The 23,933-nt window shown below is 49.0% G+C and overlaps 1 protein-coding gene across 2 annotated transcripts in view; it reads right to left on the bottom strand.

Moving 5' to 3' along the window:
* The window catches only part of CBLN4 (cerebellin 4 precursor), a 63,262-nt gene extending 40,306 nt beyond the window's left edge, over positions 1 to 22,956 (bottom strand). Inside the window, exons 1-3 of one of the 2 annotated variants that reach the window (XM_019458106.2) lie at positions 21,629 to 22,956; positions 18,466 to 18,582; positions 16,510 to 16,645 (exon numbers count right to left, since the gene is read on the bottom strand). In XM_019458106.2, the coding sequence (XP_019313651.1) occupies positions 16,510 to 16,645; positions 18,466 to 18,582; positions 21,629 to 21,919 (544 nt within the window). In that variant the 5' untranslated portion in view covers positions 21,920 to 22,956. Of the gene's footprint in view, positions 1 to 15,313; positions 16,646 to 18,465; positions 18,583 to 21,628 lie in introns of those variants that run through there. The other variant, XM_019458107.2, reaches the window with a different exon arrangement.
* Positions 22,957 to 23,933: the final 977 nt, after the last annotated feature.

Genomic DNA, 23,933 nt, shown 5'->3' with positions numbered 1-23,933 from the left:
CCCTCTCTCTCTGCCCCTCCTTTGTTCATGCTGTCTCTTAAAAATGAATAAACGTTAAACAAAAAGAAAAAGAAACCCTAAGCAACCAAGGTGACAATCTCTGGACTATCTTCCTGTGACTGCCTTAGGTACACCCTGATTTTTCTGGATTTTATTTAAGCCGCTAGCCTTTCGTAGCTGTGGAGCTGCAGCCGTGACAATGGCCACGGCTCCCCCTGCCAGATGGACCCTCACCTCCAAGTGGCCGAGCTGCCTGGATCACTTCGCCACTTCCTACAAATAAGCGGAAGCCTTCGTCCTCCAAGAGTTCTGCACAACTAATGTTCTGAGCGGCCACGTCTAGTGGGGAAACCCCATTTGGGAAATTCATTTGTCAGTCACTATACCCACCAGCTCCAAAGCAGCCGTACAAAGCTAGCCCCTAAATATTTCAGTTTCTCATCATGAGAGAGGAGGTCTGCCTGAGCTCTTCAGAAAGCAGCATTCAGACCCCTCCTGCGGGGAAGGGTTTGCTTCAGGAGACGCACAGGCAACAGACTTCCGCTCTCAACCCCTTCAGGCCCTGCCTCAACTGCAGAGAGTAGCCTTGCTGAGGCCACACACATCTTCCCCTCCGAGCAAGGACGTGTGGGTGTGTGGACGGCCTGGCCGTTTGGCCCAGTGCGGGACTCTGACGGGCAGCGTTTGCTCCGACGCTGCCCCCTGGCCTGCCCAAAGCTTTGTGGGTCCGCACCTCAGTTTGACTTCTCCCTCTGCTCGGTCCTGCTTCCTCTCCCTTCCTTTCCATGTTGACCTCTCTACAGTATTTTCTGTCTCAGCACCCACTTCCTGTGAACCCCAGCGGTGACATCACTGTGAGAGACCCTACTGAAAACCTGACCCTCAGGATAGTGTGTGAACGAGCCCAGCATCGCATCTACGTCCATTTCTGTCTCCGCGTGTGTGGTTCTCTCCCCTATTTTCTGGCTTCCCTTTGTCTTCTCGAGATGGTGACCTCCACCAGAGCAGGAACTGTCTCCCTGCCCCCCATGCCTTGTACTCCAAGTGCCGCCTAAGGACCAGCGACATCAACTGTCAATTAGCAGATCTTACCCGCAGGGTGGAACCTCAGACTCCACCCTGGACCGACGGGGTAGGAGATGACACATGAAGACCACACAGAAGGTGACGAGCGCCGTTGTCTTAACAGAGAACCTGCCCACAGCTGCTAGCACCTGCCTGAGCTCATGGGACACGTGCAGACCTAGTCCTGCTGACTGAGTTTGCCTGAGGTGTGGGGTGAGAAAGGCTGAGGAGGGGGATGGGGGTCTCCGGGTTCTGACCCCACTGGTTAGGAAATGGGAATCTTTCATTTTGGAGAAAAGGCACGGGGTCCTCAGAGGATGAAGGTGACGGAACCACCCAGCTGTGAGGGAGCGTTCCCGGAGCAGTTTCTCCCTCAGCTGCGACCTTGCCGCCCTCACACCTAAACGGAGCATCTCTACCATCACACAGGCCTCGTCGCATTCATCCGTACTCCCCCCACCCCCACCCCCACCCGGTCCAGGCCCTTGAAACGTCAGATACGTAAATAAGCGAATCAATCAAAGAAACCTGAGAAGATTCAAAGCCAGAGAGTTGGCCCAACAGGCCACTTGCATGAGGTGTGGCCACGCGGCCTGTGACCCACGGCAGGTGAAGGATGACCTAGGAAGTCCTCACTTGGACACAGCATGGAGACAGAGATGTGTGGGGAGCCGCGGGTCAGCCTTCCAAGAGGGATTTTAGTGAGCCGGCTGTACTCTGCCATTTTGATAATCACAGAAATTCGGGGAGGAAAGGAGAGGCTTGGTCACCCAGCCCATCGCCTGCCTGTTCTGAACGCGTCTCTGGCGCATGTTCGGGACACTTCGGTGGCACTGCCGGTTGACATGCTTGTTCCATGGCTACGGAAAATTGGGGGTCAGTTCACGCTTGCTCCTTTGCTCCCCTCTCCTCCAAAGGCCATAATCCAGATTCTGCTCTGCTCATTTGCGAACTATTTCTTGCAAGCGGAACGTGTTATTATGAAGAAAAACGTCGTGGGTTTTTCTTCTCGTTGTTGTTTAAACACTGCTTCGCTGGGATCGTCTAGGGCACGCAACAGCAACAAAACAGGAATCTCAAACGAGTACACATCAGGTGTTTTCTGCTGCTCAAGCTCCATGCCCAACACAGGTCAGTAGGGGGGACTGTGTTGATCACGACTGAAGTCCTGGACTGAGGAAGACAGTTCCACATGTTCTTCTCACGGTCACCAGAGGAAAGAGACAGGAACAAAGCACATTGCACACGGGCTTTGAAAGTGTCGTCATGGAAGTGACACCATCACTCTGCTCTCGTTTCACTGGCATGTCGCCTGGCCATACACTTACCATGTGGGCTCCCCATGTGCCTGGAAGGGGGGAGAACCAGAAATATTTTGTGCGGCAAGAATGATTGCCACAGGGAAGAAATCTACTGCCAATGCTGAATGGCCAACCTCATTCTCAAAGGCCACCTGACAATTAGAACATGACCCCATGAAAGTGGACAAATACCTCTAGCATACCGTCAATCAGTGATAGAGAGTCCCTACTACGCCAAGACTTGAAGTGACAAAAGAAACAAAGTCACTCAATGATGGTAGTTACATTCAAAACAGGGAGACAGGCAAAGAAAAAGCACACAAATAAACCATATGACAACAGTGTTGCAAAACAAATATACAAGACAGGTTGTAGGCGTGCTTGTGTGTGTGTGTGTGTGTGTGTGTGTGATGGGCCAGGGCATTACTGATCCCCAAGCAGAGTGGAAAAGACATCCACATGGACGGGTGACCTGCTTTGGGATGTTGTACGCCCACGTGGATGAGGAGAGAATTCACACAGGGGAAGCAACCCTATGGCAGGTGTGCAGGTGGGGTGAGGAAGGTTTCCACGCTGGTGCCAGGAGGGGAGGCATGAGATGCTGGATCCCCCAGGGAGGAAACGACAGCATCCACGCAGGGGAAGGGACAATGGTAGAAAACGGAGATCGGTTACATTCAGAGGGATGGATCAGCAAGTAAATTAAGAACCACCTGAGCCGGGTTCTTCGCTTTCAGAGAAGTGATGTTCAAATGTGGAACCTCCAATTTCTGAATGAAATCCGTGTGTTGGACAGGAATCAGAGATTCTTGGGATACACTCACATCTTTGACAGATGGACAGATGATGGATGGACGGATAGATTTGTGTTTGTGTGTGTCACACATATTCCCTAGCTTGTCCATTGAGAATGTGTGGGAACACAGGCACCAGCGGTAAGCACACCCAGCTCCCAGATCTTGGCTTCTAAGTACCAATATCCACTAAAAGGAACCAGAGCCTTGGAGAAAGTGGTGGGGAAGAAAAAGTACAAGAGTCTGTACCATCTTTTTGTGCAAGAACGTACTCAAAGAATGATAGAAACATGTTCTAAAAGAAAAGAATCTGAAACCAAACTGAAGGAGTTCCCTCTGACCAAACTGAAGATGATTGAAACCAGGAGTCCACACAAGTAGAGACTAACAGTTCGGTGCTAAGTGGGATACTTACATGGTCTCAAAGCTCCTCCCCATCAAATCCCTCTTACTTCCAAAGCGGAAAAAAGCAACCACAGTGGACAAGTCTGGCAGACAGACCGTAATGTGACAATCAGAACGACATCATCAATGAGAAGAAGAAATTAAATCGTGTGATGCAGGGCAGAAACGCTTCTGGAATAACCCTGGTGAAGATGTGTAACCTGAATCCAATCGTGAGGAGGCATCAGACAAACCCAAAGTGAGGGACACGCGACAGAATAAAGCATTGGCCTGTCGACCTCAAAAGTGTGCAGGCTGCAAAGAGCCAGCCACAGACTCAAGAGACATTCGGGACCAACGGCGTCTGACGGGACACGGTGACAGAATGCAACACAGGCTTTTGACCTGGAACCTCTTGCTATAGAGGGCATTATGGGGACCGCTGGTGACACGTGAACAGGATCTGAGGACGGCAGTAACGCATCGGTATTAATTTCCTGACTTTTACGGTTCTATGATAGCCACACAGAAGAATTTCCTCATTTGTAAGAAATAAACACTAACGTGTTTGGGGATAAGGGGGCATACTCTCAAATGACTCAGGAAAAAGAATTCAGCACTGTATGTACAACTTGCTAAAATTTTTATTGCTTCAACAGAACAAAAAAGATTCGAGGTGATACTAAAAAGAAAAGATATTAATGAAATATATATTAAGAGAACAAGAAAGTTGCAGAGCTGAATGGTAAGGCCCTATTTTTTTTTTTTTTTAAATGAATGCATGCACAAACGTCTGCGATGTTAACAGTGATCATCTCTGGGCAGTAAGATTAGGTCTAGAATTCTTGTTGTTCCTCTGAACCACCTGAAATTCGCTACCACGAGCAGGTGTTCCCTCCGTGCAGAGCTAGTGCTGCAGGAGGCGATGGGCTTGGTTGTTCTCGGTGCTTGTCTGGGTTCTCCCAGCACCTCGATTCTTCAGCAACCGCCTCGCAGAGCTCGTGGCTTCGCACAGGCAGCGGGAGGAGGCCAGAGGGGGACTCTCCACATCTGGAAGTGCTCCAGGTACCCCCCCAGGGGAAGCCCCTGAACGCGTAACCTCACAATTAGTAAAATGCTGCGGGCACCACCAGCATTAGTCCCCGGCAGCCCAGAGCGACATTCTTGGCTCCCCTCAGAGCAATTGAAGGCTTGTACTCATTCAGCAAGAATCTCCGGTGCCTGGGGAGCCAGGAGGTTGGGTGCTCTCTCGGGGCCTCCCTTCAGCCTGTTCCCCAAGGCTGAAGGCGGAGAACTGCTAACAAGCTTCCCCTCCCCTCCTACCGCTCGCCCTGAGACGCCTGGGGAGAAAGGCATTGGGCTGCTGTCCCCAGACTGCAGCCCCAGCCTTGCACCCTGCTGCCCACACATCACACTCCACCAGCACCAAGAGGCTTCGGCAAGTTTGTAACGATTCTGACCCAAAATGTGGAGCACATATTTTTATGATTTTTATTTTTTTTAATTTAATATTTTTGAGAGAGAGAGAGAGAGAGAGAGAGAGAGCATAAGGGGGGGAGGGGCAGAGAGAGAGGGAGACACGGAATCCGAAGCAGGCTCCAGGCTCCGAGCTGTCAGCACAGAGCCCGACCCGGGGCTCGAACCCACAGACCGTGAGAACGTGACCTGAGCGGAGGTTGGATGCTTAACCGAGTGAGCCACCCAGGCGCCCCTATTTTTATGAATTTTAAATAAAAACATGGGTGAAAGTAGAGTTCTTGTCTGGCACTGAATGATGGCAATATTCGAAACGTCACTCCAGGGCATCTCTAAAATCTAACGGGTCACTGGAGTCACCTGGACAAACTGAAAAACGGGACAGATTTGTGGGCTCCAACCCCTATCCCACAGACCCCAATAAATCAGAGACGCTAGTGGGGTCAGCAGGAAGCCCTAGAATAGTTTGCTAGGGTTTTTAGGGGTTTGTTTGGCTGGTTTTGATTTTTTTGTTTTTTCAGGAGGCTCCACGCCCAGCATGGAGCCCAACACGGAGCTCGAACTCACGACACTAATGTCAAGACCCGAACCGAGATCAAGAGGCAGATGCTCAACCGACTGAGCCATCCAGGTGCCCTGACCTTTCTGTTTTTACCCATCACCTGCAGCATCGTCTGAAAATTTGTTAAGCAAACAGGCATTAATTGGATAATTCAGGGAACACGAGGGAAAATGAAGCTGCCATGAAAATGACGGAGAGCAGACTCTTTAGGCTGGGAATTTAAAAAGCAACTTCTCACTTTGAGACTCCCCCATTTGGGGCAAACTTAGTGGCTGCATCTAAAACACAATGTTTATGTGGATCCTGAGAAACTTAACAGAAACCCATGGGGCAGGGGAAGGAAAAAAAAAAAAGAGGTTAGAGTGGGATAGAGCCAAAGCAGAAGAGACTCTTAAAAACTGAGAACAAACTGAGGATTGATGGGGGGTGGGAGGGAGGGGAGGGTGGGTGATGGGCACTGAAGAGGGCATCTTTTGGGATGAGCACTGGGTGTTGTATGGAAACTAATTTGACGATAAATTTCATATATTAAAAATAATAATAATAATAAAATAAAAGACAATGACTGGGGTGCCTGGGGGGCTCAGTCAGTTAAGCATCTGGCTTCAGCTCAGGTCATGATCTCACGGTTTGTGAGTTCGAGCCCTGCGTCGGGCTCGGTGCTGACAGCTCAGGGCCTGGATCCCGCTTCAGATTCTGTGTCTCCCTCTCTCTCTGCCCCTCCCTTGCTCACGCTCTGTGCTCTGTCTCTCTCTCAAAGATAAGTAAACATTAAAAAAAATTTTTTTAAGACAATGAGCAATGATCTGTCAGACCTTCTAAATTACAGTCTTAAGAAAAATCTTCACATTAGCGTGGTGCTTTGTGGTTTGTAAAGCCCCAGGATGTATTTTCATTTAACTACTCAAAAGGTATTAGAGAAACAAGTAGCAGCAGAATCCCCTGTGGCGTTGGTCAAAAATGCAGATTTCCAGAGCCCTCCTCACTAAGGCTTAATGAATCAGGAATTTTGAGGATAGGGGAAGACATCACAATATTTTTAAAAAGAATCCCAAGGGGCTCTTGCAACAAGGTTCAAAAACACCTGAAGGGCATTCTAACCCTCTTACGTAGGCAAGGCAGACAGGACCGGTCACATGCCCAAGGTCACTGCATCCCTCTTTCCAAGAGCCTGCAAAGCCACAGGGAAAAATAATTCCTCGTGGATGGGCTGGAGGCAGGTCCCAGAAAACCTTCCTGGCACTCTTCAGCTTCATCAGTAACAGAAAGGACAGAAGACCAGACACCGACCAAGGGAGGTAAGGAAGCGGATTCCCTCTAACCCAGCATGAGCCAGACTCTTCTAGAAGTTACGTTCCCCTGGAAAGCCTTTTAGTTGCACCCCGGGAACTATTTCGGAAAGCAGGGCTCTCCACAGGGACTAACACTTCATCATTTCTGTTCTGTGAGCCCAGACTCTGGCAGGAGGAAGAGACACGTGTGCACATAGTAGGAAGCACAGCGGGAGTCCCAAAGCTCAGAACCGGGTCAGGAAGTCGGAGAGATGGGCGCACAGTCACGTGAATTGTGTCCAGACCGCCTGCACACCCAGGCTCGCTCCACGGGCTGGGCACACGCCAGCGGCGGGAGAAGATTTTGACAATGTGAACACACTCCTTCCCTCCTCTTCTCTTCTTTCCCTCCTGCACCTGTCAAGCAGGTTGTTCACTGTTTCCTCGCCTCCTTAAGAGAAGAAGGTGGCAGAAAACAAATAGACTGGGGCGCCTGGGTGGCTCTGTCGGTTAAGCCTCCGACTTCAGCTCAGGTCATCATTTCGCGATCCGTGAGTTCGAGCCCCACGTCGGGCTCTGTGCTGACAGCTCAGAGCCTGGAGCCTGTGTCCGATTCTGTGTCTCACTTTCTCTCTGCCCCTCCCCCATGCACACTCTCTCTCTCTCAAAAAATAAACATTCTTTTAAGAATTTTAATTAAAAAAAAAAAAATAGACCAGGAGACTCTGGGCCACCTCAGCCAAATCAACACGGCCCTCGGGCCAAGTAGGCCTCTCCCCACCCACAATCCGTAAGGCCCTGGACTATTACCCAAATCCACGGCCAATGAGCTGAGCAAGAAAAAAATGAGAAATTTTCTACTAGCCACTCAAAATTGGGGGGAGGGGAGTTCTTGGAGGCAGAAATAAAGTTGAGTCATAGAAGATTTTCAAAGATTTTTGTTTTCCTTGCAAACCTAAATTTACAGATTCGTATTTAACCTGCGACACTTTCAAGGAAGCTGTGCTTATTGGCTCACAAGAGGAAGGCTGGTTCTGGGTGTCAGTGGGGATTTCCCATGGGCTGCAGCGGACCAGAGACCTGAGTTCCAAACTGACAGGTAAGCAGGGACGGGTACCGGCTCATCTAACCCAGACGCTGTGGTTTGTAGGCCTGATGCCCTGACTTCTCAGAACCAAAGACAGTCTTTAGAAATAAGGTACGATGGACAGATTTAGGAAAGAAAGCCGCTTCCTTCTCTCCAGGCTACCACTAACCAGGTACTTTCATGCAAATTCGGTAAAGGACCTCCTCGTTAAAGATATTTTCATGTGTCAGAAGATTGTTGTAATGTGCTTATTTTGTTAGAATAACAGGATAGAAGTGGCACACTCCTGAGATAGTGCAGTGTACAACTCCCACAACTGTACAGGGCACCTCTGTATCATTCTTCATTTTAAGCAAGGTTTGACTCTGAAAGTACATTATGGTGAAAGCAGTAATGAGGTCACCCAGATCATTTCAAAACACACATCGTTAGTGTTTATGGAGCCTAGCACCACGTTCTGATTTCCAGATTGCAGGATTTCCACCCTGAAAGTGAAGAAGCATTTATAAAGAGGTTTGGAACTTGTAGGAACGATGAAAGAGCAGATTCTAAGTTTACAGAATATGGGGCACACAGTAGGTACCCAATACGTATGTGATTGTTTAATCAACTTAAAAAAAAATGGAGGGGCACTTGGGTGGCTCAGTTGGCTAAGCATCCGACTTCAGCTTAGGTCATGATCTCTCGGCCGGGAGTTCGAGCCCCACGTTGGCCTCTGTGCTGACAGCTCAGAGCCTGGAACCTGCTTTGGATTCTGTGTCTCCCTCTCTCTCTGCCCCTCCCCCACTCGCTCTGCCCCTCCCCCTCTCGCACTCTCTCTCACTCTCAAAAATGAATAAATGTTAAAAAAAATTTTTTTTTTTTAAATGGAGGTGTCCAAACTCTGAGAGAAGGTTCTTGCCTTATTTCCTTTCTAACAGACGGGGCCTCTCACTCTCAGAAAGTCACGGATGACTTTGTGATTCTTGCCAACTTCAACTCATGACATTGTGCCAATCTCTGACAGTAAAGGAGGACCTGATATTTTTGCCTTTAATCTTTAACAACCAAGTCAGCCAAAGAAAAGAAAATCTTGCAAAACAGGACTTTTTAAATGGCTTTTGGGCTCCACAGTTCCCTGTACAGATGCTTGTAAAATATTGTCTTGTCTTCTTGGGAGAGGGGACACGGGCAAAGTCCTACATCCCCAGAGACAAACCCCAGGCGCTTCTGGTGCTGCGGCTAAATCTTGAAGCCTCCCGTCCTGAGACTCTGTCCTCAGGCAGGGAGATGGATGTGGCTTCCTTCCAAGCTCAGAAACAGCTTCCCTGAATTACTGAAATGTGGGGCGTTCCTCTCCCTGGAGAGAAGTTACCAGACTCCTTCGACAGCACTTTTTCCTTCCAATCAGGCTGGCCAAGAAATGGAAGGGCAGAATCTAGTATGCTTTCGGAGCCCGCGGATCACAATGTCACCCTAATGAAGAGAAGCGGGTATCTTTGCCGGTGAGACAGCATCCTTTTACCTGCCGAGAACTGACCTCAGCACTCAGAGAGAAAAAGCAAGAAAAAGAAACAAAACAGGGGCGCCCGGGTGGCTCAGTCGGTTGAGCGTCCGACTTCGGCTCAGGTCACGATCTCGCGGTCCGTGAGTTCGAGCCCCGCGTCGGGCTCTGGCTGATGGCTCAGAGTCTGGAGCCTGCTTCCGATTCTGTGTCTCCCTCTCTCTCTGCCCCTCCCCCGTTCATGCTCTGTCTCTCTCTGTCTCAAAAATAAATAAACGTTAAAAAAAATTAAAAAAAAAGAAAAAGAAACAAAACAAAACTTGAACAGAAACCGGAACCAACTTTACTCCTTCTCACTCAGCTGTCATTCATGTTAGATATCAATGAACTTTTAGCATTCTTTTCTCCTAGCTTTTTATTGAATTGGTTTTTATCCCAGTGTATTAGTTCTTTGATGGAATGCTTCTTATGCCAGTTGTTCCATTTTTTTTTTTTTTATGTGGGGGGAGGCATGACACTTTTTCCACTGTGATGTTAACATCGCTAACACTCAAAGGAAAAGCCGAGCTATTTGGGAAGAAACACTCGTGACTGTTTATTTCTAAATAGCTAAGGAGCTTGGAAGGAAAACAGCTTACAAAGGGAGCTGGGTCCATTTGTGTAAACACAGAAAAGGCTCAAAGCCCCCCAGCCCCATCCTGAACGCTGAATTGTGCAGACTGGCCATCGTTCTTGGCCAAATGAGATAACTGCCCGGTCAAAGCAGTGGGCTACAGACTATACCACGATGAAACAAAACAAACCACAACACGACAGCAGTGGGGCGTTCCTCTATCACCTCTAGTCTGCCAGCACAGGGCCCTTCTTTGGGAGTCCCTCAACCTTCCCCAGGAACAGGCACACCGATGCCCTCTCGGGTTTCCTGGAAAGTCAGAGGGTCAAACTTCATGTTCTGCAGGAAACCCCAGGGGGAAATAAAGACTTCCTTAGTTCGTATAATGTGTTTCTCATCGTCAATACCACCAATTGGTCCTAAAAATTGTTAAGGGAGACTTCTGCCCTTGGATGCATTTTAAGTGTACTGAATGGCCTACTAGAAATTACTGTTGTCGTTGAGCCTTCTGAGCACATTCTCCCTCTCTCTCTCTCTCTGACACACACACACACAGACACACACATACACACACCCTTTACTCAACTGAGCAGTGTCCTCTGAAGTCAAATGCCAACTGTACTCAGATAAAGGCATTGCAATCCCTGGAGAAGGCTCACTTCAATTACAACGAAAAGCACAATGTAACTACATCTTTATTTCAGGACAAATGCTCACAAAATGAGGAATGTCACTAAGGATTTTCCGTCTTCACGAGACAGCCACTTTCTGTGGGCGACTTACCTTCGTTTGCGCGCGAGGGTCTCCCACATCTTGGCTCCAGGTAAAGCTTCCTGTAGGTCCTTCCTCTGCACGAACGGGCAGCAATCCCGGGAGCCTTTGCCCCACCCCAGAACAAGAGTCCCATATTCACCCGCATGAAAGCGTCTGACGAGCTGCCTTCAGCTCACTGCGTTGTAAGAAGGAGGATGACAGGAGCGTTTGTACTTCCGGGTCACTGCAAGGAGCTACCCTGCACCCAAGACGCACCGAGTTAGGGAATCACCTGAGGACTTCGTTCAGCTGCAGCTGCCTGAGGCCCAGCCCACGAGAGTCTGGTGCAGGTGGCCCTGGGGTTTCCTCCAAGATCGAGCTTCATAAACTCTACTGCGCCTAAAAGCCACGGGGCAGGGCAAGAAGGACCTTTTTAAAAATGCACATTCCGACTCAGGAGGTCTGGGGTGAGTCTAAACCCCACCTGGGGCTTCTAACAAGCCCCCAGGTGATGTGGATGCCCCTGGGCCACAGACCACACTTTGAGTGACAAGGCTTTAAGAAACAGCCGTGGAAGGTCTCGCCATTCGGCGTCTGGTACCCGAGCCGGGACCATCAGCATCATCTGAGAGCTTGCTGGAAAGGCAGTTTCAGGCCCCAGCCCAGACCCACTGTGTCGGAATCGACATTTCTATCAAGATTCCCAGATGATCCTTATGTACATTAGTTTGAAAAGCTGACTTAAAAGAACTTCAAGATCAAATTCACAAAGGCGTTGTCTGTGGAGAGGTCGGGGTGGGGAGGGGCAAAAAAAAACCCACATCGTTTTTATTCTAAGGCATGTGAAACCCATATTAAAGGTAGGCCTGCAATAGACAGGACAGTGAAACCTATTTAATTTTTTTAATGTTTTTTTAAATTTTTTTTCTTTTTTTTTAATGTCTATTTACCTTTGAGATATATAGAGAGGGAGACACACAGAGTGTGAGTGGGGGAGGGGCAGAGAGGGAGGGAGACACAGAATCCAAAGCAGGTTCCAGACGCAGCACGGGCAGCACAGAGCCTGACGTGGGGCTCGAACCCACAAGCCGCGAGATCGTGACCTGAGCTGAAGTCGGACGCTTAACCGACTGAGCCACCCAAGTGCCCCCAAGAAACCTCTTTTAGAAAGCAACTTCTTAAATCCCGCGCCCCCCCCCCCAAAGAAAACCACTTAGCCCAAGAATTCCACTTAAGCTCCCCCTCTCTGAACGTGAACTGTTATCAGATGCTGTCACCTTTCTCTTCTGCTCATCACTTTGCCATGGTCATTAGGTCAACCAACTTGAGGACCTTGCTATAACCAGTGGATTACCATTGTTCTGGGGACAGGTGGTTTAACAAAGTGGGTTGTTTAACAAATGTGGGTTGACAAAGCCAAGTGCCCTCAGTCAGAAGGTGAGATGGAACCACATGTTTATAGCACTGTGGCTCCTTGTGGGGATTCTGCGTCTGATGTTTAGGGAGCTCTGAAAAGGGCAGGTGTCATCACTTCAAATCCAGCACCTACCAAAGCGTGGACGCATTAGAAGGATAACTTCGGGGCACCTGGGTGCCTCAGTCGGTTAAGCGTCCGACTTTGGCTCAGGTTATGATCTCACGATTCGTAAGTTCGAGCCCCACGTCGGGCTCTGAGCTGACAGCTCAGAGCCTGGAGCCTGCTTCCGATTCTGTGTCTCCCACTCTCTGTCCCTGCCCCTGCCCCGCTCGCACTGTCTCTTTCTCTCTCTCAAAAGTAAATACACATTAAAGTAATTTTTTTAAATAAAAAAAAAGAAGGATAATCTCAACATTAGTTGAAGAGATTTATTTCAAGATACAAAGCAGGAACTTGCTAAAAGGGAGAGGCCAAAAGAAGAAACGCAGCTATTTTGATTTCCAGAAACCAAAAGGAAAGGGGAAAACAGACTTACTTCAAAAACAGAGAAAGAAAGGAAGAAAGAAAGATTTTAATTACATAATCATGTCCCAACAGAATCTGTGGTCACGGGGAGTACCCGAAAAGAAGCTGGAATCAGTGAGACCCTACACACTAGCTCTTTATTTCCTCCAGTTTTGTTTTCTTGGGATTCTGTTAGGGAGAAAACGCTGGCTGCAGACAATTGCTTGCGTTTGTCGATCAATAGATCAAGGAACAGTCAAAGGAGATCGGGAGGAACGGTGCTGGCATTGATGAATGTGGACAGGGCCGATGCAAATCCTGTGTTCAATTAGCATTTTTGTGGACCGAGCAATTTCTGAAAACTGTTTTCAAGTCATAGGATATGCAGGGAAGCATCCGGTGCCATTTCTGGAAGTACTTCTGATGCCTTCGACCCATCCCACTCGTGCTCAATCTTTGACCCTTCACCATGCCAACAGTAACGTCCGCCTTCTGGCCTACTTGCTTCTTGGCTGTGTTAGGGCTTAAAGCGTTAGTAGTAACAGTCAGCCCTTACTTGAGCTTCCTTACAGAGCACCAGGCACTGCACAAGTCTCAGTAAATTCCCACAACAATGTGTTGTTTACAAATGAAATAACGAAAGCTCAGAGAGGTGAGGAAACTGGCCCAAGGTCACACAGCTGGTAAGTGAAAGTTGTAGAATTCCATCCAATGTCTGTCCAAAATCTACGCTCCCCGGACTAAATCATTCTGTCCCTTCTGTTCCCTCACTTCAATCTTACCTTTCCAGCCATGATGTCTGGGTAGCTCTAATTAGCTAGACCCACTTTGGAATAAGAACCTAAGGCTTTCATTCTGACCACATTAATCAGACGTCTGACCTCCCCACTGGGGCTCCTGCCTGTTACAGGTGCCTTCCCACACTTGATGGCCACAGCTTCAGTGCCTTTTTTTTTAAATTTTTTTAATGTTTACTTATTTTTGAGAGAGAGAAAGACTGTGAAAAGCGGGGGAGGGGTGGAGAGAGAGAGAGCAAAATCCAAAGCAGACTCCAGGCTCTGAGCTGTTAGCACACAGCCCAGTGCGAGGCTCGAACCCATGAACCTCAAGATCATGACCTCAGCTGAAGTGGGATGCTTAACCAACTGAGCCACCCGGGTGCCCCTGTGTGCCTTTTTATATTAATTTTTTCTGGGAGGTTTTGAATGGATTTTGCATTCCAAAATATCTACACTGGAGCTTAGGAATTACAGTCAAGCCCTTTGCCGATGTTCTTTTCTGTTCAGAAAACTCTAGAAAAATCAGAGCAAGCCCCAAAGGATGGCCACAAGCATGTTTATAAAGACACTTATACGTTGGTCTATTTTGTTTAAGCATCACCTTTTCTCTGGTCCATCATAGGCGTCTATTACTAATGCAAATACCCTTGAGCCATTTTGCCAAAACAATGACTAATAGCATATTTATTCAAGTATAAACCAGTCCGTTGCAAGGTACAGACGCAGCCCTGAACACAGAGAGCCAGGGGGAAGGTTACGTTAGAGCAGGTGTATTTCAGAGGATGCCACACGTCCCCAGATGGAAGTCCCCTGTGCAGTATTGTGTTCTTACACAGCACAGTCACAAAGGAGGAAAGCTTCTGACTGGAAGCCAGCTGAAGAGTAACTTGCCAAGCAAAACACCGAGGATCCAATGCCAACATCTCCAGTTAATTCTTCTTGAGGAAGGAGGAGAGTCTCCCCGGGATGAATGAATATTTTGACTTGGTGATTAATCACAATTATGCTGGAAAACCTGCCCGTGTGTTTTCTCTCACAGGGTCCTCGGACACCTTCCTCGCTGCCACCGTCTACAAAAGGGGCCCTTTTAATTGCTTTAATTGAGAAAAGACCAGGAAATGGAGCCAGATCTCCAGATGAGACATCTATAATAATAGTCCCTCCGCAAAAGACACCGTAATATTCCATCTGTCTCTTAGTGTTGTGAAAGGGGCGGAACTTTCCCCCAAGTCTTCCCGTTGAGTGGTCTTCAGCCTCCTCACCACGCACTCACTCACGGAGCACTCTGACGAGATTTTAGCAAATTTTCTCAACTTGACTACCTAATGGTAAGTCCATTCCGAAAGAAGAGTTTACTAAGTCCATCGATTCTCTTTTGGCAGGCTGACAACTCCTGGATTTGAATGGATTAAACCCGGGAAAGATTTCCTATGCCAATTCAGAGGACACTCCCCCCAGATTCAGAAAGCTTTTCTTAAAAACTCCCAGAAAAGGGTGCCTGGGTGGCTCAGTCAGTTAAGCGTCTGACTTCGGCTCAGGTCATGATCTCATGGTCTGTGAGTTCGAGCCCCGCATCGGGCTCTGTGCCGACAGCTCGGAGCCTGGAGCCTGCTTCGGATTCTGTGTCTCCCTCTCTCTGCCCCTCCCCTCCTCATGCTTTGTGTCTCTCTGTCTCTCAATAATAAATAAACGTTAAAAAAAAAAAAAAAAAAAAACTCCCAGAAAAAGAAATGATGGGGGGAAGGAAAGAAGGGTTGGTGAGAAAGAGGAAGTAAAGCACATAGAATACATATTTCCCGAGCCAAAAGGACAAAACAATTCGGCTAACGTATATTGACCTTTATTCTATGACAGAGACATAAGTAATTTTGTGAGTTCATATGACCTGTACAAAAGACAAAATAAGATATTGCACTAAGTTTAGATATGGGATATTTGGATGTAATATTAGCTAAACAGATAAATATATACAATTTAAGGAATTAAGGCAAAACCAGATGATACTTCCAAACACAACAGAAGGCTTGAAAAATAGGTATAATTAAAAACAGGGGCATCCCATCTCCAGTTAATAAAGTGGTCAGGTCTAAGGGAAAAAAATCCCTCAGGTTTTTAATAAAGTGGTTATTATCAATCATGGTAATTCAAGCTGAGCAAGAAAGTATAAGATTTCCCAGGGAGGAGGGCGATCTGGTGGAGGTTCTGGGGGCTGAGCACTTAGAACTCGGGGAAGCAACTTTTTTCCTTGTCAGATTTATGATCTATTCTTCCTATTAGAAAATATAATTTGGAAAATATGACTCTTTCACATATATAATTAAAATACAACTATGAAGCATTCTTTTTTGTTAAGGGAAGTCATGTTGGTGATCTCACAGGGTAAATTTGCGGGCAAGCCATTCGTTACCCTATTGGTAGAGAAGACACAAAGCCAGTCACTGAAAAAAGCAATTCCCAGTTACCTTAAGAGAACAAAAGAGACGAGTTCCAAAGGAATAAAAACAAGTGTAATCAATATCAACACAGCATACAATTCTTTGGCAGTATCATACTAACCATTGATTGCACTCAGAACTTGAGAGTTTTCTCATTCTTAAGACCCGCTCGCCAGTCTTTTAGAAACAAAGAAAGAAAACGCCACATCTGCAACGAATTCAGTGATTCCAGGAAATTAAATTCAGAATGAACCTTGCAGACAGCTTTTAAACTGTTAACACTTGAGCACAGATAGGTATTGTCTGCTGTGAGTCCCCATCCAAGTATACTGAAACACACACACACACAAATCATCTGCGAGACTGTGTATCAGTTCGGACAGGCCTAGGATCCTTAAAGAGAATCCATATTCACCCATGAGAAACCAATAAGAGACGTCAATCCGATGATGAGGAAATGATCTTCCAACAACTCAGGGTGGGCCTCCCCTCCCCTGGATCAACATCGCGGAGAGATCAAATCCTATAGGGGAAACACCAGAAAGCCAGAGAACGTGGAATACTGCCAGCCTCCAACCAAGTTACCTTTCTCCAGTTTTAGGTAAACTTTATCCTCCTTATCCAGGTAGAGGAGCACCCCATTAGTGGCAGCTTCGCGGGTAACATCTTTGTCCCCAGCAAAGGCAGATATTACCGGCTTTCCATTTAACATCAGGTTAACCTACGAGAAGAAAAAAAAACCCAAATCACTGAAAACATCTGCAGGGGGCTAATGAAAAATACCTAAGATGAAAGACCTGGTAAAATAGCTGATGTTCAGTAAATTCATCCTGGCTGTGGTGGCTACGCACTTAGTAGGTACACTGAGCTGATTTTTTTTTTTTTAATTAAAATAACTTTTAACTTCTCCCATAGAAATTTCCTGAGATGCCTCCAAAAGGATACCACCCATGGAGAGCGGCCTAGCCTCGCGGAAACTGGCCTCCCTTCAACACATAACTTAAGCTTGTGGTCTTATTTACTTGTCATATTCGATAAGAACCTTCCGGTAACGAAGCAAGCCTGAGGCTTCCCAGTATATTAGTAAAAAGAAGCCCAGTGTCCTTGGCTCTGATGAACCCAGATACAGCAAGATTCTACCAGCCTCCTTTCAAGTTACTAGTCAGCTAGTAAATGAACAGTGCCACAGTTCATTTAAAATTATGGAATGTGTGTGTGTGTGGGGGGGGGGGGGGTTCTTTTTCTGTTTGCCCTGATAATGTGTATTAAAAAATCGTGATCGGGGAGCCCGAGTGGCTCAGCCGGCTAAGCGTCTGACTCTTGATTTCGGCTCAGGTCATGATCTCACAGTTCTTGAGTTCAAGCCCACGTTGGGCTCTGTGCTGACAACAGCGAGCCTGCTTGAGATTCTCTCCCTCCCTCTCTCTGCCCCTCTCCTGCTCGCTCTCGCTCTCTCTCTCAAAATAAATAAATAAACGTAAAAACGATAGTGATCACCACTACCCCTGAAGATTTTAATGATGGGTAATTAGCAAAGAATCAATAATTCATAAATTCATCATTATTATCAAATAATAAACTCAAAATGTGTTCACTTTTCTCCCCACTACAATTTTTATTATGCTGTTTTAAATATTACATACATTTCTAAATCTTGGGGCTTGGGAAAAGCTTTTCCACGCTAGTAAATTTGTTTACTAAATATTCATTCCTTTTGTGTTAAAAAAAAAAAAAAAGCACTTTAATGAAATCTGTGGATGATAAATGTATCCATTCACTAGGATATGTAAAAGTGGGAGAAGAATTTGTAATCTATCATTCACCTGGCGACGGTATACAACACAAACATTGAGTGTATGATAAAAAGAATACTAGAATTCCACAGACATGCATCGGTGCCATTGGGTGTTAGTATATTTGGGTATCATAGGCTAGGCTTTGAGTGTAAGGTCAAGCCTATATCCTGAGAAAGCACAACACAAAATATGTTGCTAGTGAAATCTGTAACAATTTCCTAGCATCAGAGTAACTGAGGATAAACTCTTTAAAACATACGCAGAGAACACCCTTTGTAAAAAGTATATTGAGTAGTTTGCTGCTTCACAGATTTGTTTTCAATGGTTAACTGTATCTCATGCAGTTTAACAATAAAAGCGAATTTGTTTCATGTAATATATGCTTGTAAGGCTCCGCTAGTCTTACAACTTTCTTCAGATTCATTTTTGCATATGGTTTAACTGAAGTCGGGATCTTATAAAGTGATTTGTGTCACTGAGTTTTTACCAAGCCACGTTTTTTAAGTGGTTGGTTGTTAGGACGGTAATAAATTCAATTGTTTATTTTTCTATATGTTTCTTGTCATAGCCTTAATGGATGCTATAAAGAAGAAAACTGGAAATTAACTGTTTTGAAAATAAACCATAAAGATGGTTGTTTATTTTTACAATGAAAACACATCTTGAGATAAACGCTTAAATACATAACCACTGCCAATAAACACTGTTGCTTGGGGGAAGAGAGGGAACAGGTCAAAACACATACCTGGATTGTTTGGCTCTGGTAGACTTTAATTACGTGAAAGCTGAAACTGTAAATTCCTTTTCTTGGTGCTACAAAGACAGACTCCAGGGTGAAAAAGTTACCCACATTTACTAGGATCTACAAATAAAAAATAATAAAGAACAGTAAATTATTACAATATTCTCTTCCGTAACTAAGACAAGCTTCCTTCCTTCCTTCCTTCCTCCCTCCCTTTCTCTCTCCCTCTTCCTCTCTCTCTCTCTCTCTCTCTCTCTCTCTCTCCTTCTTTATTTCTTTCACAACTAGCTTAAGAAACCATACAGAATAAAACACCGTGTTCTACTTCTTTCCTCTTTAGTGACTTGGAAAATAGATTTGTGTAATGGGAAGTTCTTCTGTCTTTTAAATGGTAGAGGAAAAAAAATAAATAAATAAAGTAACTGCTTTGCATTCATGCCTCAATTTCCAGCGAGGCCTGATGGCTCTGGAAACATCTAGATAACATGTGAGGGCTTATAAATATTAGCTTTACCTTGAGAGTCAGAGAAAAGGCATCTGCCCTGTATTTATATTCCCATCCTCTACAAGCCTTTGCAATGTCCAGAGATGACGTTTTCAAGACAGCCAATCGGCATCCATGGGCTCTCTGCAGTCATTCCTGGGCACATCACACAGAGGCCTGGGCACTCCCTCCACCATGTGACAGAATCCATGATACTGAGTAGCACACAGACTGATCTGAATGCCTGGCCCTCCCCTGAGCCTCTGCCAAACCTCTCCCAAGATCCATGGCCATTTTTTCATTGCTGTGCCATCTAGGCCTTAATTACAATATTTTGGCAATGACTCAGCCTTTGCAGGCTGCCAAAAAGTGGGGCACGAATAAAGACAGGCTGTGAAATAGGTGGCCTTCTTCTGTTCCTGCCAGTGTTATCCATTATCCTCTTATCAATCACCCGGTCTCTGCTTAAACTTCAAGGGTCAAAAATGAAAAGTAACAGAAGGCGCTGTTTCCTAAGAAAGCAACAATGCACTTTGTATTCCAAGACATGCAGCCTGTTTCTACTGGTTATGAAATTAACTCTGAATCTCAAGAAGTGACCTCTGTACACCAAATTTGCAAAGGTCACATAAGGAAGTCCCTTCCTATGGGAAAGCGAGTGGGAACGTTTGGGGCTGGGAAGTTGTCCCTATAAAGAGACACTTCTACTGTATCAGTGGCCACCAGCAATGCTATACTCCTGCCAATATTAAGCCTTCTGCATAACTCCCGAAAAATATACCATCCCCTCTAAGCAATGCACCAGAATATAGTAACAGGTCAAGCAGACGCGCCAGGCTCAACCCTTGGCTTAAAACACATGTATGTGTGTAATTTTATTCTGAGATTTCACTTTCTTCCAAGTAACCATCAGATTTCTTCCTCTGACCTGACGCTCAATGAGCTTCCAATAACCAATCGCCACTGTGCCACACTCCCCAACAGAGATGTTGCAAAGATTTTTTTCAAGCACATTGAAAATAATTTGAGGTACTTAGTGGGGACTTCCTGAATCAGATACAAGTAGCATAATTCATCAGCAGTAATGGAAATGGCTGATTAGTGTTGACTACACATAAGGCTGGATGTTGACTCTACGTTGTAATTAGAGCATCCAGGCACATAGAGATCCATAACTAAATGTGTCTTGTGGTCTCTACGATGCATGGCTCTCCAAAAAGAAGAACAAACCATTCTCCTCTTCTAATTGATGGAAAGGTCACGGAAAAGAATGCACCGTTCAGCGTATTATACGGTGTCCTGTCCGCAATCGTCCAACATTTAATTAAATGCATTGAAATATAACCCAGGGCTGTGCTAGACTTTATTTCCATCAAGATGGAAAATACTGCACCAAAACCCCTAAGGGACTGCTTAATTCTTTAAAAATTATAGCTATCTGAGAGTAAGCCCCAGAGAAGCATTCTCTGTCTGGCCAGCTGGAGAGTGCATTACTTAGGAACAATTAAGTAAGGAATGGAAATGTCACCTCATCCCTTCCCAGACGCATGTTGCAGCAGCATTTAACCTGTGCTCCTACACATCCGACTTCGCATACAACTGTGAACCACACAAGTGCCTCTGGAACTAAAAAGACTCTGGGTGCTGTTAGGGTTGAAATTACAACCCGGAGTCAGTTTTCAGTTTTAGGATTCCTTAGGGAACCTAGGCTGATGCCCGGTGGTGGTGGGGGGGGGGGGGGGGGTTCTCATCAGCCAAACCCCAGAGCTCCCGGTGGCTAAACAGAAGCCACAGATTTCATCAGTTCCTCCCCACCTCCTGCCCTCAACCCCACAGTCTGTCTTTCCCTGCGAATTTGCAATTCTCAGAAAGGACAGGAGCAGAGGCAGGAGCAGCGGTTTCCCAGCGCTTCCCAACGGGAGCTCCCCGCAGCCGCCCTTCCTTCCTCTCCTTTCCTCCACAACTTTTCTCCAAGTACCACAGGAAGGCTTTCGGCTGCAGAGGCGCCTGCAACGTCTGTGTGTGTGGGGGGGGGGGGGGGGATCCTGCCCGCGGAAAGGTGGGCGAGATCTGACCCACGCCAGCGCTGCCCACCCTCTCCGGCCACGTGCGAGATCCCTGCAGAGAATGTGGACCCGCGAAGCTCTCTTTGGGGAGAAGCTTCTTCAGCTGCGGGGAAACCAATCATTCATCCGGAGACCGCGAGGGTGCCGCGGGAACCGCCTCCGCGGCACCTGCAGAGGAGTCTGAGCGGGGGTCGGGGGGTGGGGGTGGGGGTGGGGGTGGGGGGCGGCAGGCTCTGGCCAAGAGATTGCGGGGTCCGGGGACCAGGCTCCCGCCGGCTCCTATGGACCTGTTGCTGTGAAAAGTCGTCCTGAGCTCTGTCTCTCCTTGCTGGGCTCAGCGCTCCCAGCCTCTCTCCCGCTGTCCCAGCCGCCTCCTCCAGAGGCCAGGAGGGAATGCGGGCGGGGGCGGTGGTGGGAGAGACAGAAGTTTCAGACCCAGGCGCATCCGGAGAGCCGAGTGCCGAAACGATCTCCCACATCCCAGTCAGATCAACTTGAGCCTGAGCAGGCAGCCCCCGGTCCGGGCTGCCGGGAGCTCGCCCCCCGCCCCGCCCCGCCCCGTCCTCCGCCACCGTGCAAACACACACCCGGCACCCGGCCTCCCTCGGGGTCTGACCTGATCGAAGTAAATGATGCGCGTCTTGTTGCTCATCTCGGACGGCTCGTGGTTGGTGCTCCGCACCGCCGAGAAGGCGACCTTGGAGTTGGCCGCCCGGACCGAGATCCCCAGAGGCGAGGAAGAGGAGCCCTTGGAGTCCGTGGCCGGGTTCGAGTCGCACACCACCAGACACTTGCCCTCCAGCACGATAGGCTCCGTGTCGTTCTGCGCCCAGACGGGCAGCCCCGGCAGGGTGAGGGCGAGCAGCACGGCCGGTACCACGGACAGCGCCCGGCGCCCGGAGCCCATGGTGAGCCGCGTGAGCCGGCCGCAGCCCGCCGGCGCCTCCGCTCGCGCGCTTCGCCTCCTACCCCGGGACCCCGGCGCTCGGGAAGACGCCCGCGGCTAGACCCACAGCGCTGCAGGGACGGCGGCGGCGGCGGCGGCGCGCACACTTCCCCCAATTCTGTGGTCTGGAGTCAAAGGCTCCGCTCGCGCTCTCTCGCTGGCTCCGTTACCTTTGTCCTTTAAGGAGCTCATGCAGAACCCCCTACCCCACCCTCCTCCGCCCAAGAATCAGCCCTACCTGGGGCCCCCGCACCCACCCTGGCTCCTGGACATCTAAAAGTCACCAACCCCCCACACTCACACCTCAAGGAGGAAAACGGTAATGAATTCTCACCCCAAGCCCAAGCACCCCCAGGTGGGCGACGGAGCAGGAAAAACAAAGGAGGCTCCAAAACAACACAAAACAAAACAAAAGCCTCGGGGGTTGGTGGGCGCCGAGCGATGCGGATGTCGGTCCTGGACGCGTCGGGCTTGCGGCACGGACGAATTACACAGGCAGAAGGTGTTTCCCGGACTGAGAAGAACGCGAGGCTGCGATCCTGACCAGGACCCTAGCGACTCCCACTTTCGCCTGGTCAAAAATTCCCCGCACCTCGGCGCCTCTCGGACGTCGGCAGGTAGGCGGCAGCCAGCGGGGGTCCCGGGCTCGGAGAGCACAAATTCGCGGGATCAGCTCCAGGGCGCAGGGCGGCTCGGCGGCGGGGTCCTCTCCCAGCCGCTGCCGCGCGCCCGGAGTCCCTGCGCACAACTTTGTCTGTCCTCGCGCAGCCGGGAGGGCGCCAGGCGGGCACACGCGCGCTATTTATAGGAGCGCGGCGTCCGGCCGGGTCGGCCTCCAGCTCACCCCGCGGGCTCCCGGGAAAGGGGGAGAAGGGGGCGGGTGACCCCAGCGAACGGCTCTCGCCCGGCGCTGAACGCACCCCGGAGCAAGCACGGCGCACGCCGCCGCTGTCTGCCAAGGTCTGAGGCCGCCCAGCCGGGGGAGCGCGCGGCGCGGAGAGTGTGTGCCCGGAGAGAGGCGCGCACAGCCCCGCGCTCGCCCGGCTCCGCGCCTGCTCGCCCCTCCTCGGTCTGGGCGGGCGGAGGGGGCTGCGGCTCTCCTCGCCCCTCCCCGGCGCGGCACTCCGCCGCCGAGCGCTCTCCGAGCCGAGCGCGGGGCTGCCAGCCCGGGGTGCGGAGCCGGGTGCGCGGCGGCGCGCTGCCGGGGACCCGGGGACCCGCCGGCGTCCCGACCGCGGCTGGCCCAGAGCCGGCCCCAATGCGCCCTGGCGCCGGGCGAGCCCTGGGGAGCCTCGGGGCGGACCCAAGCCGGGGGGCGGGGAGGGGGTGGGGGAAGACTGGGGGCGCCAGGAGGAGGTGCTGGATGCCTTCGGCTCCGGGAAGAGGAGCCTTAGAAGCTGTAGGGGCGCGCGCCTTCCCGCCCGCCCCGCGAATCCACCCCAGGCCAGGCCAGAGAAAGAGTGTGAGAGAGTTAACAAGGGGAGAGTAAGTCCTCCGAAACCGGATCCCCACAAAAAGGCCAACTCCACTGCTGAGAACACAGCACCTTTCTCCCCTCCTGATGCGCCGCCCTCCCTCCTGGGCCACCCCACTGCCGTCTTGGCCTCTGATTGGCAAGATTTATCTTTCCGCAGCCACCACTGGGAAGGAAGGGCTGTCTTGGTCTGGCTGTGAGGACTTGGCCAAGTCACTTACCCTATCTGAGAGGGCAGGACTCCACTAGGTAAGGTCCTGTGCAGTTTGTTAGTATTAATCTAAGCTCCAACCTAAAAGGCCTTCTGAAGAATGTCACCACTTCCCCAAGCACTGATGTCCACCCGAAGCCTGGCATGGCTTTCCACATAAACCCTTGCTACACTGGGTGAATCTCTTCAGGCTCTTAGCACAGTGGGCTGGGGTAGCAGCTGCAATTTCCTCTCATTTGATGCTGTCTTTTGAGAGCAGAGGCAGGATCCAGTTTCTGGCTCCTCTTTCT

This window comes from Panthera pardus, unplaced genomic scaffold (assembly GCF_024362965.1).
Source record: "Panthera pardus isolate Hobbes unplaced genomic scaffold, ASM2436296v1 HiC_scaffold_25, whole genome shotgun sequence".
In the NCBI taxonomy this organism is placed as follows: domain Eukaryota; kingdom Metazoa; phylum Chordata; class Mammalia; order Carnivora; family Felidae; genus Panthera; species Panthera pardus.
Note: the sequence above shows the minus strand (reverse complement) of the source record. Positions and strands in the feature narration are given on the sequence as shown.